The 13,586-nt window shown below is 42.9% G+C and overlaps 1 protein-coding gene across 6 annotated transcripts in view; it reads right to left on the bottom strand.

Moving 5' to 3' along the window:
- Nucleotides 1-13,586, bottom strand: part of SULF1 (sulfatase 1) — a 174,280-nt gene that overhangs the window by 70,005 nt on the left and 90,689 nt on the right. For all 6 annotated transcript variants that reach the window (XM_059394685.1, XM_059394688.1, XM_059394686.1 and 3 more), the window contains 2 exons: nucleotides 11,689-11,761; nucleotides 11,150-11,381 (listed from right to left, as the gene is read on the bottom strand). In XM_059394685.1, the coding sequence (XP_059250668.1) occupies nucleotides 11,150-11,321 (172 nt within the window). In that variant the 5' untranslated portion in view covers nucleotides 11,322-11,381; nucleotides 11,689-11,761. The remainder of the gene's footprint in view (nucleotides 1-11,149; nucleotides 11,382-11,688; nucleotides 11,762-13,586) is intronic.

Below are 13,586 nucleotides of genomic sequence, written 5' to 3'. Positions count from 1 at the left end.
GACGTTGTCATGCATCAGAAGGTAATGAGTTGACTCATACCTCAACGTTTTCAGCACAGGAAGAAAACTGGGAAAGTAATGGTTTCACTGTTGCTTAAGAAGTAGCTAAAAACACAGTTGTCTTGTAGAAGATCAAGGAAGTCCATTTCAGAAATGTGTTTTATATTTATTGATCAGATGGGGGAAATGTCCTGCAGATGGAGACAAGTAGATGGATGGAGACATGGGAGTGGGGAGAGAGCTCAAAGTAGAAGGTCACGTCTCTTCACTTATTCCTCTTGCCTCTTTACCTCTCTGCAGTGCTTACTTAGTGTAGTATCTGGAATTTTGGGAAAACTCAGCAAACACTACTGATGGATTTTCACTGCCTACTGCTCTCTTTATTACAAAGAATGGGCTCTCAGTTTCCTTTATGAGCCTTAGCTCCACTCATATTAAAAAAAAGCACCAGAAACCATCCTCAAAGCCCCTGAATCACCAGCAATCTTCTGTTTACAGACTCATTCAGACTGCACATATAGGACGGTAGGTGGGAATTGGATCTAAGGTAAATATAAATTGGTACTAAAACTTAGCCCAATTCATAATCTGGATTTACCCCAGCAAGGGCTCCCCTCCCATTCCAGACGAGATCGGGCGCGTTCAGGGTGGTATGGCCGTAGACGCCCCTCCCATTCTAAATGTCTCTCTTCTAATGAACTAGGCAGATTATGTTGAGGTCCTAAACGAGCTGTCCAAATTCCAATGAGTCCCCAAGTCAAAGGGCTTGTCGAGGCCATTTGATCCCCAGAGTCACAGCGACCCCTGCAGCCCCACAATTAGGATTCATAAAAGTGGGTATCTGGCCTGAAGTTTCTCAGCAAAGAGAAGATTCTGACACAATGTTCTTCCAACTTTAAACATCACTTGGAGCACATGTTCCATCAGGATTCTGGGCCCACCCTGGGCTGCTGATTTTGGAAGACTTCAGGAGGCACTGGATAGAGAATTTGTGCTTCTAACAAGCCCCCTGGTGAGGCCCTGGTGAGGCCGCTGCTCCCTGCCCACGGACCACACTCGCGCTCAGAGAAGTAGTCCAGGTTGGACACCAAAGAAGGGAAGCCTAGAGCTGGGAGATACTTCGGCAGGTGGCCCTCAGCGGCTCAGCCCATTGCGAGGCTGTAAGGTTCTGCAGACAGGAACCCAAAACATCCTGACTCAGGCTTCCCATCAGCCAGGTTCTCTTCGGAGGCCTTCACACCCATCAACTCGTTTAATCCTGACGGTAAGCCTTCGTAGCAGGTGCTCTTACCTATTATTCCCATATAAATACCACAGATGATGAAACTGAGGGGCAGAAGGGCTAAATAGCATTCTGAGGGCCACACGTACCCTAGGGAGCAAAGCCTGGAAGCAAAGACAGGTGATCCGCTCCAGACACTGCGCTCTGAAGCTCCATTTCGGCCGAGTATGGGCTGTGACACTGACGTTGTCAAGACCGAGAAACAGAGAAGGTGTCTGCTCAGAGTCAAGATACGTCTCACTTTCCACAGCCTGATATTTTGCTTCATCTGGCCTCTTAGGGGAGACACTGAGGCACACGAATGATGGCCTCCCGCCCACCCTGCCCCCAGGGGCTGATGTGATCTCAGGAGCTCAGGCCCAGTGAGGGCCGAGTGGGCTGCCCACGTGTCTGTCCTCACAGCGGCGTGAAATGCCCTCTGATCTTGCTGGGTTCTCTGCAGAGGACGGAACACAGGAACGCTACCTCTTTCCTCTGAGTGAGTGGGCAGTGGGAAGGAAAGCACGAGGAACCTTCTTTTTCACCGCTGTGTGAGGATTGATGTCGGGCAGTACCATTGTCTCGCTCTGCCTCCCTCACCACTGTGGACTCTTCCTTGGGAAACTCTCCCGAAAGCTACTCTGTGATGAAACTCATCATTCCGCACGTACAGCTGTCGGGATGAATGAATGGGACGATGTCCTGCCTCGCTGTTGGAAGGGCTCAGTGTTGTTTAAAGCTGCAACTACTCACCTCCCTGAATTTCAGGCCTTTGGGGCCAACAACCCCAATCGTGCTGATTCTCAGTTATTAGAATTATTATTTTGTAGGAAGGAGAAGACGCTTAAGACCGAAAACTCTAACATGATTCACAGGGCAGGGGGGGACCTGGGTGGCTCAGTGGGTTAAGCCTCTGCCTTTGGCTCAGGTCATAGTCTCAGGGTCCTGGGATCAAGCCCCGCATCGGGCTCTCTGCTCAGCGGAGAGCCTGCTTCCCCTTCTCTCTCTGCCTACCTCTCTGCCTGCTTGTGATCTCTCTTTAAATAAATAAAATCTTTAAAAAAAAAAAAAAGATCCATAAGGCAGGACTTAGGAGGGTAAGAAAGAGACAAGTAAGAGCTCTGAACTTGAGCTTGTGGGGAAACATCTGGATTTGGCCACAGATCGGGCTGAACAAGTCACCTACTCTCTTTTGGTCCAAATGTCTCATCTGTAAAATGGAGCTAAGAATCATTCTCCAACTAGTTCACAGGGCGGTTCAGGAGCAAATGGCAGAACAACGCTCGCTGTTCGAGCGCTTTAGGCAAACGCGTGTCATCAGGGGGCTGGGGCTGGACTCTGCCTGCGCCTCAACCCACGGTGTTGATTTTCTCCTGTCTTTTCAATTCCCCTGTCTGTAATCTACATCTGAGTTCTGAAAGCAGGGATGAGACTAAACAGGTTGCCACAGACTGAATATTCGTGTCCCCCACAAAATGTATATGTTGAAACCTAATGACCAGGACGGTGGTATCGGGAGGTCGGGCCTTTGGGAGTCGGGATTAGATCATGAAGGTGGGCCCTCATGAATGAGATTAACACCCTCATATAGGACACCCTACTAGGCTCCCTTGTCCCTTCTGCCATGTGAGGATACCTAATAAGACAGCCATCTGTAAGCCAGAAAGCGGGCTCACACCAGACACTGAATTGGCTGGCACCTTGATCTAACACTTCCCAGCCTTCAGAACTGTGAGAAATAAGCCACAAAACCATCCAGTCTACGGTATTTTGTGGTCGTCTGTTCATGACTAAGACAGAGGTCAGCTATCATTTCTATGTTTTAAGACTTAACATGTTAATGCTGGCTTATAGTTAAAAATATCAGTTCTCTCCCATGCCACACACACACTCCCCTTGCACAAGAAGCCCGACTTCATAATCATTTAAAATTGTCCTTGAATGGGACGCCTGGGTGGCTCAGTTGGTTAAGCAGCTGCCTTCGGCTCAGGTCATGATCCCAGCGTCCTGGGATCGAGTCCCACATCGGGCTCCTTGCTCAGCGGGGAGCCTGCTTCTCCCTCTGCCTCTGCCTGCCATTCTGTCTGCCTGTGCTCGCTCTCTCCCCCCCTCTCTCTCTGATAAATAAATTAAAAAAAAAAATCTTTAAATAAAATTGTCCTTGGAGGTGGAAGCCCGACAAGGTTGCTATGAGGTGACTGTCATTGGGTCCAGGAGCTGGTGTGGGGGCACTGCTGACTGGTCTGGCTTGAGGACAGAGAAGGTCCAGGCCACAGCTGAGTCCTAGATCTGCCAAGAAAAGCTGTCCCAGTGCCAGAGTTCCAGGTGGGGACGGGGGGTGTCTGCAGTGCCCCTGCAGGGGTAGGGGTGCTGTAACAGCAATCAGCTAGAAAGGAGGCTACTGCTGGGTCAGCAGTGACTGGGAGGGGAGAGATGGCACTTTTCAGGAATCCTACAAGTTCTAGCACGTTTGCAATTTCAGTGGAATTTTTTTAAAGAATCAAGGCTCGAGGAACAGTACTTTGGATGGAGTATGGGGATAGCTTATTGGGACTGGTTGGGACCAGGGCCAGGAATTTAAATCATTCTACACACTCCGACTCATTTATTCTCACATCATCTGTGTGAAAAAGGTCAGCAGAGAGAAAATGTCCAACTTCTCTGAATGACTTTTCCAAAATTACAGAGAGCTTGAATTCCCTTTACATGTCAAACTTTACAACAAAACTTTATCTTTCTTGATTCCAGTGCCTTAGTGTTTGATTATTCAATGGTTTATACTATGAAAGATTGATGTTTTCATCAAGTCTGTTTATCATGATTCTGGAAAAACTCACAAAACCAAAAATTCAATAATAAGTATTGCCATTGTCATCTCTTAAGGGAACTCCAGGCATGTGGGGTTCAAATGCACCTGGTTTTCTAGAGAGACACACCTCCTTGCAGACTGCAGTGGTTCATGGTTTTGTTTGTTTGTTATTTGTTTTTTTTTTAAGATTTTATTTATTTATCAGAGAGAGAGAGAGAGAGAGAGAGCTCACAAGCAGGCAGAGTGGCAGGCAGAGGCAGAGGGAGAAGCAAGGAGCCTAATACAGGACTCCTCCCTGACGGGCAAGGAGCCCAATACAGAACTCGATCCCAAGACCCTGGGATCATGACCTGAACCAAAGGCAGCCCCTTCACTGACTGAGCCACCCAGGCGTCCCTGCAATGGTTCATGGTTTGATGAACAACGATGACAAACAAGCACAACTCTTATTAATTGTGTGGGGTTGTTTCTTGATGTCATCATTTTACGATGAGCTACAGTTAATGCTTTAAGTATGTAAATGGTCTGTACTAAGTACCTCTATATTCTATTGCTAACTTCTCACACCAATAGTTATCTTTACAGTAAAATATGAAACCCTAAACGGTGATATTTCCAATATTAAAAATAGCTATATTGATCTGTTGAATATTTTAATTCTGAAAGCATAAGAAAAAAGTAACATGGTAGAAGAGTACACGTTTTTTACCAAAACCATGGGGTGGGTGGAAAAAAACCCTAGAAATTTCAGCAAAAGCCCAAGGGACGAAATGAGATTGGGGAAGAAGGGACCAAGAAGTGATAATAAGTCCATCTGGAATGTCTCCAGGTAACTAAGACTCATTACTTTTTTTCCCCCCAAAGAGCAAAAGAGGAGACTAGTTTCTCAGGGAAATGGACTGAAAATGTCTACAGGGTTGGATAGAGAGGTAGGCAAGTGAAGACAGCCAGGTATAAGAAAAATCAAGGAACTTTCATCTTTTCTGTTTTTGACATTTGGTAGAGATGTGGGAGTATAGAGATTTCCCCGACCATGAGAAAAACAGCAGTATGGGCAGGATGGTAAATGGCTCATTGGCCAAAATCTTGGGGAGCAATGGAGAGTGGTGGGGACCATGATGACCTGAGGACAAGCTCCACCTAGTGGGGCAGTTTGATTACTCTTCAAGCATATACCTGATTGCCGTCTCATGAGAATGCGAGCTCTGCTCTCCTGTTTCTGGATTTTCAAGAAAAGTCATAAACTGGATTTTTTTTTTAAACAAGAAATCATCTGATTTTTAAAATGTCTTAATTAAAAACAATACACTGGTCAAGCAAAACACATCTGTGGGCTAGCTCAGGACTATAGATTTCAATTGTGACCTCTGACTTAAAGAAAGTAATTTCATGTATTTATGATTTCTTAAATCCACATATGATCTGAAAGAAGCAATGGGCCAGCATTACTGAGACGTTAGCATCAGCTCAGTTTCCTAAGAATTTAATAAATGCCACATTGAGTCAGATCAGCTCCACAGTTCACTCCTCAGAGTGGCACCAAGGGACACTTTTGGAAAGATTTAGAGCTTAATTTCTTTGACTCTAGTCTTAGGAAGTTCAGCGAGTTCCACGAGCATTTTTTATTTTGTTCTTTTTGATTTAGAAAATACCTAAGTGCAGGAAAATACTAGAATAATGTGTCTCCAAGCTTTAATATTTTTATTTTTTATTTCTTTCTCTTTAAAAAGGTTTATTTATTTATTTATTTATTTTTACTGGGTCTTTCTCTCTTTTTTTTTCTTTTTAAAAATTTAAATTCAATTAATTAGCATATAATGTATTATTAGTTTCAGATGTAGAGGGCAGTGATTCATCAGCTTACATATAATACCAGTGCTCATTTCATCCCTTGTCCTCCTTAATGTCCATCACCCAGTTCCCCATACCCCCACTACCATCCCCTCTAGCAACCCTCAGTTTGTTTTCTATGATGAAGAGTCTCTTACGGTTTCTCTTCCTCTCTGATTTTGTCTTGTTTTATCTTTCCCTCTCTTCCTCTATGATCTTCTGTTTTGTTCCTTCAATTCTACATATGAGTGATATCATATGATAATTTCTCTGATTAACTTATTTCTTTTAGCATAATACTCTCTAGTTCCATCCACGTCATTGGAAATGGTAAGATTTCATTTTTTTGAGGGTTGAGTAATATTCCATTGTGCGTGTGTGTGTACACACACATATATGTACACACACATATATCACATACTAGGTCAAAAATCAGGTCTCAACCAGTATCAAAAGATTGGGATCATTCCCTGCAAATTTTCAGACCACCATGCTTTGAAATTTGAACTCAATCGCAAGAGAAAATTTGGAAAGAACTCAAATACATGGAGGCTAAAGAGCATCCTACTAAAGAATGAATGGCTCAACAAGGAAATGAAAGAATTTAAAAAATTCATGGAAACAAATGAAAATGAAAACACAACTGTTCAAAACCTTTGGGATGCAGCAAGGCGTTCCTAGCTTTAATATTCTTAAGTGTCAAGCTCTTAAACTTAAGCTTTTAAAAAAGTTTAATATTTGATGATAATTGCTTCAGTTATTGTTTTCACGTTTTAAGGCAAAATGTGGAATTATCATTGATATTCTTGGTTACTCCTCCTTCTCCAGAAGAAACCATCATCCCAACTTCATGTTGATCATGTCCATGTGTGTTTTTCTAGCTTAAAAGAAAGTGTAAATCTTTTACCTATTAATATAGTCTAAAAACGTGAACTACTTACAGGTACAGACGCGACCTAAGTTACTGCATAAATTGTGCAAAAAGTAAATCCAGACATTAGCGGACCAGTGGTTAAGTCATGTCATCTTTTCACAGATTAACTTTTCTCCTGGGATAATGATATTTGTCCTATCCACCCAACTTGGGTGGGATGAAAACAAGCGTAATAATGAGAACGAGTGTTCTTTGGAAAAAGATAACATACAAGGTTCTAGCACTTTTATTAATGAATTCCTTATGTGTCTTACTCCCTTCACAAAGTACTAGTTTATTTTGTTTGTCCATAGACAAAGTTGAGGGAGTGGCCCCCATTCCTACTGAGTAAGAGCTTTCTTTCTGAGCTTGATTTCATAAATTCCCATTACAAGCCTTCTCAGCCTTTGTCTTCCCAGACAAAGAAGTAGAATAGCTTCCTTCTTTCCCCCAAAGAAAAGCATTCTATTACAATTTTTGTCATTGTTCTTCTAAGCCCTTCCTAAGTCGGTTATATCTTTCTTGAGGTATAGTAGCCAAAATTGCCTGCAGTATGACAGGTGCAAATAGTTTTGTGATTCTACTCTATGTAAGCATCTGGCAAGCATAAGAACATGTAAGTAAAAATAAAATAAAATAAAATAAAATAAAATAAAATAAAATAAAATAAAAACAAAGCAAAACCCAGTCATATGAAAATCACAATGAGATACCAGCTCAACCCATTAGGATGGGTATTACAAAAACGAGAAACAAAACACCAGAAAATAACACATGTTGGCAAGGATGTGAAGAAATTGGGGCCCTTGTGCACTGTTGGGGGGAATGTAAAATGGTGTGGTTGTTATGGTAAACAGGATGGAGGCTCCTCAAAAAATTGCAATCGAGTTATTAAATGATCCATATTTGGGTATTTATTCCAAAGCATCGAAAGCAGGTACTTAAGGAAGTATTTAAATAACTATGGTCATAGTAGCGTTATTTACATAGATTTCCAATAATCAAAAAATAGAAGAAACCCAAATTTCTATTAACAGATGAATGGATAAACAAAATGTGGTATATACATACAATGGCTATTATCCAGCCTTTAAAAGAAGGAAATTAGGAAATTCTGAAACAGGCTATATCAGCAATGAGCCTTGAGGACTGGTATTAGGCTAAGTGAAACAAATCAGTCACAAAAAGACAAAGTATTTGTCCACTTATGTGATGTACCCACAGCAGTCAAATTTATCTCTATGAATTTGTCCAGTAGAATGATGGTTACTAGGGCATAGAGTTATTGTTTAATGAATACAGAATTTTAATTTTGTAAGGTGGAGAGTTCTGGAAAATGGTTGCAAAACAATGTGAATGTACTTAATACTTCTACCTATACGCTTAAAAATGGTCTAAGGATGGCCAAAATAAAGAAAAAAAATTCAAGTCAAGTCTAGAGCAGTTTGGCTCAAGAAGGATTATGAGAACATTACAGAAGTCTAGGTGAAAGTCTCTACCAGGCAGTGTCCACTATCAAGAGCATAGTTGTTAAGGTAGAGAAAGGGGGTCTTTTCTAAAGTCTACACCACGGTTCACTGTGGTTCATCATTCTGTTCTGCCAATGAGATAATAAGACCTATCTTATGCTTCTGTTATCTCTCTTTCAGAACCTAGAACACTACTATGCATTTACAACTTGCTTTTAGGAAGTCCTCAATAAATATTTGTTGAAGGACTGATGGAAAACATCATGGTTAAATATTAGCTGTGAAGACCTAGTCCTAACACTGGTCCTAGTTTCACCATTGACTAGTTCATCACAGCCTACATGACTTCTCTAAGCCTCATTTTACTTATGTGCTAATTAAAGAGAGCAAGAGCAGCTACTTCACTGAGTTATTGGGAAGAGTAAATGAATGAATACTTAGCATTGTATCTGGCTAGAAAATCAAGGAAGGAGCTAGAGACAAATACATAGGAAACAACTGGGTTGATAGAACCTGGGCTATGAGTTGTGTCTATTATATCCACATGCTTCCACTTAGTGAAATATTTGCTCAGGAAATATTTGCTGGATAAATTAAATAATTATAGGGTGAGGCTAAAGGCTGGAATTTTTAAATCTGTTAAAAAAATTGTCAAATGAGTCCTTAATTTATTTTAAAGACGAGGACTGTATATTGAAGAGGTAGACTACGACAGATACCTGTACTCACTTCCGAGAATTTTTTTTTAGCATTCTCAGGCCCCTGTAGGTCCACTTGGAATCTATTCAGCACTTACTATATTTCCTGCATGGTCCCAGTAAAACACTACCTTGCTCGCAGGCCAGTGGAAGAGACAAGTATGGAAACGCATGATGGATTAAGGGCCATACTGGAGGCATGTCCAAGGTGGTACAAAGGAAAGTTCCATCTACCCTGCTGGAGGGGAGAATGGTTTTGGTGAAGAAAGACCCCCGAAGGCAAGACATTTGAATTGGATCATGAATAGGTAGGGTTTCTCCAGGTGGAGAGAGGGGGAGAGGGAAGACAGAGGAGACAAGATGTACAAAGTCATGAAATATAGGTGAGGGAGATGAAACCACCAGACACCTTCAAGGAAGCATGAGTTATTTCCATGAAGCACTGAGCAAAAGTGGGGGAAAGGAAGAGCCTCATAAAAATAGGCAGTGGCCTGGTCCAGAGCTCATTTGCTATGGAGGAGAGTTGCTTAATCCTCTTCCAATGGGAAACCATGGGGAGTTTTAAGCAGAACAGACCTGATCAGATACTGACATGATAACTCCAATCATGGAGTGAAGAATAGGCAAGAGGCACCAGGACTACGGGAGACGGGTAGGTCAGGGGACTGACTAATCAGTTAGGGAAGCACTAGAGAAAAGAGAATGGTCTGGAGATCTTGGCTGTAATGAAAGGGATGGATTTGAGGGCTGTTAAGGAAGGTGAATTAAAATGTGTTCACCTCATTTTACTTGCTCTATAGGTAAACGAAAACTTTTTAAGTACAAGCCACACTCATACTAAAGTTGGACTGCCTAGGCTTCACCTGGGCATGTTGCCTGAAAATCAATACTCTTCTTTAATTAATTAATTAATTAATTTAAAGATTTTATTTATTTATTTGACAGACGGAGATCACAAATAGGCAGAGAGGCAGGCAGAGAGAGAGGAGAAAGCAGGCTCCCTGCTGAGCCGAGAGCCCGATGCGGGGCTCGATCCCAAGACCTTGGGATCATGACCTGAGCCAAAGGCAGAGGCTTTAACCCACTGAGCCACCCAGGCACCCCAATACTCTTCTTTAAAAAGTGAAGTGACAGACAGCAGACTCTGCAAAGCAACTTCAACAATCATTACCCGCTGCTGGGTTTTACTGCACGTGCTTCCAGCTTAACCCAAGGGGTTAACTCCGTTGGGATTCCATGACTTGGTTCAAACTGGAAATTGAAGTCCTCCTCCATGGAGACCATGTTCCAATATGGGGGTGGTTTGCTCCTTAACAACCCTGGCCTGCAGAGCTTTGCAAGGAAGCCCAGTTGCTCTGCTAGCACTAAGTCCAAGTTCAGTTCTAGGACTGAAAATGAGTGCTGGTGACAATCTGTAAGGACGAGCTTCTTATGCGTCTTAGGGTCCTATGAAAGGTCATACCTAGATTTATAGACAAGACCATAGAGCTGGGCCATTAAAGAAAGTGAGGAGATAAGAAACGGAATCAGATGGTTCAGCAGCTCTGCTGGAACGGCCAGAATTTGGCAGGCTCTCCAAGCGTTCTGGAATGAACCCACGATAGCTAATTCTTCAGAAAAGCCTCATCTCCAGGGTGGTAGTAGTGAATTACCACCAGAAGACACAAAGAATACTGTAACTTTTAATTACCTAGCAATTATCACAAGCTCTGAACGTATCATTCACTTGAATAATAATAACAGAAGAGAGTAATGGTATCTGTGTTCACATACATGGCATAGAATTACAGCCATAAGCTCATACTCTTGGAAACAATTTTGCCCAAATATATAAAACACTTCTTGATCAAGAGAACCCAAGGTGCATAATCGAATCCTTGACTTCTATAGTACCCGGGCTTGCTCTTTTCTCTCTCTCCGTTTACTCGAGGACCCTCCCCAGACAGTTTCGTAAACTTAAGACCAGAGAAATCATGTTGAAACAAAAACCAAAAGCCTTATAATCGATACAAGTTCATTTTATAAACTCAGGTTGCTGGTTAAGACCCTCCAGTCAAGGACCACCCCCCGCCCCCCCTCCTAATGTTCACTCAGTGTTACTGATCAGGCGAAAGGTCAGTGCATCATTTGCGCAAAAGAGACTAACAAGTGCAAAACCCAGTGTCTCACCCAGCTCCACGTCTTGATCATCAGTGAGCACAAGAATAATGTTGGGTCGGATGTTCTTTCGCTCCTGCTGTATCCGTCCTCTGAACCTCTGGGATCTGACGGTCGAACAGAGGCTCCCCAGCAGCTCTGTGCCCAGGATAGCCAGAACCAGAGCCCAGCAAGAATACTTCATTGTGTTTGGTCCAATGTCACGAAACCGACAGAATGTCTCAGCTTCCTGGTTTCTGCAGGTCTGGGCAGTCAGAGCAAAAGTGAGAGGAAGAGATGAAAATGACATCCAAACCCCAAACACAGTTGCAGAGAAAGGGCTACAACAAAGTGAGAGCTGGCACGTGAACTGTTAGAGAGAGGGCTGCACATGAGTCAGACGTGGCAAAACCCTCCCAGGCGCTGGGGAGGTTTGTAAGCACTTGAATATTTTGCAAATTCACTTTTGTCCTTTCTTCTCCTTCCAACTTTTCCTATTTCAAAATGCATTGCCAAAACAGAATTTCCAACACAGGGCTCAAATATAAAAGTCTTCTGACAAGAGCTAATACCTTGAATTAGGTATCCTGGTTGAATAATCAATTTCTGTACGCAGAGGTTTTCAGAACTTCTGCAGATGGGGTCCTAAAGGGGGAGAAGAAACAAAGGAGATGTCAGTCAAGGTGCAGATGTCGGTCAAGGGTTTTGGTATAGATTTTGGTGTGAAGTAGTCTCTCGAAACAGCATACACATATACATACATATATACACACATACACATATACATATACACACACATACATATACACACATGCATGCACATATACATATGCACACACATATACACATGTAAATATAAACATACATACATGTATACATATACATACACATATACACACACATATATACACACATTTATGTATATATATATACACACAAAATCCATACTCCAAAAGGGAGAAACAGGAGAAAACAATATTCACAGCTGCTAACAAATGACTCAAAATATATCTTCATTTCATAATCAGCTCCTTAAAGTGGTGACATGGGTCCCATCCCTGCTCACACTCTGACAGTCCTTGCAACATCCCCAGGAAAACTCAGGCTGGACCAGGCGGTGCCCGCAGCACCTGCAAAACCAGGGGGGGTTGGGGGAGTGTTTGCATCTGGGGAGTGGCTGGCACGAGGTGGGTGTACTAGGAGCGCGCTGACTCACCTGCATAGACACTGAGTACTTAAGAAGCAGAATCAACTGCAAGGCTGTCATTTGTCATCTGCATTATGTCACTCACTACCCAGGAGAGTTCTTTCTGCTGACAAAGACTTCATAGTAGGTGACTGGGAGGGCAACCTTGCCCAGCCCCCGAAAAGCTCCTAACTGTCCTCCATCAATCACCAGGGGAAGGGGTGCTTCCTCCGGGCGAGGCTTGTCCCTCTGTCCAGCCCGTGTCCTCAGTGTGCCAGCGCCTAAGGGGACCGAGCCCTCCTTCAACTGTCAGCACCAGCCTCGCTATCACAGAGCCCTGGCGCTGCACCACCGGCAGACGGGTTTTGCCGCAGCACATCTAAACCTGCAAAGCAAAATGATTGATTGCTCTGAAGCTGGAGGGTACAGTCTTCCCTTCCACATTAAAATAAATAAATAAATCAGATCTGGAGGGGAATGCTGCAAAATCTTTGCAAACCTGCCCAAGACGAGACTTCCGAAAGGATTGGAAGAATGCCCCTTTCACTTTAGAGCACTAACCTGCTGAAAGCATTTCTCTTCGACCTCTGATAGCAAAAGGCTCATTTAAAAAAAAAAAAAATCTTTCTTTTGGATGTCACAGGGGAATGTCTGCATGGGAATTTAGGCCGCCCTAAAATTAATTAGTGGCCTGCTTCGTCAGCCACTCTGTCCCCACACACCTGAGGGTCTGTATTTTGATTTGCAACAATAAACTGACATCGGATAAACAAGCATAGCGAATCAAATGTGAGACTTGCCAGGCAGAAGAAAAGGGACTCCACCGCTCATTTCCATGCCTTAAATTCTGGAGGGTGACGCAGAGCAGCGGGAGAAGAAAGAAGAAAGCCTGTGGACTGTTTACCCCAGTCACACACATTATTTTGTTTTACACAAACATACACACCCCTATTATTTTAAACTTTATGAGCTGTTTTGTAAACAGTTCTAATGCTTTTCACTCTGCAGCCTGTAATTACTTTGAGAGAGAGAGAGGGAGAGGAAGAGTAAGGGAGATGCACTCTATAGGAAATGGGTTTTAAACAAAAATCTAGTGCTTTTGGAAGGCAGAACATCAAACCCACCACCTCCCATGGATCTTGTGGCTCTGAGAAAGTCAATACACAAGGATTTTTTTTTTTTTTAAAGAACTCAGGGTTATTTCAGTGATTGCTGTACGTGGTGAACACTGAAAGCCAGCAATTGTTCTGCACTGACTGGTTTCTGTGCATTTGTTTCAAATCG

Source organism: Mustela nigripes, chromosome 3, assembly GCF_022355385.1.
Source record: "Mustela nigripes isolate SB6536 chromosome 3, MUSNIG.SB6536, whole genome shotgun sequence".
NCBI lineage: Eukaryota > Metazoa > Chordata > Mammalia > Carnivora > Mustelidae > Mustela > Mustela nigripes.
Note: the sequence above shows the minus strand (reverse complement) of the source record. Positions and strands in the feature narration are given on the sequence as shown.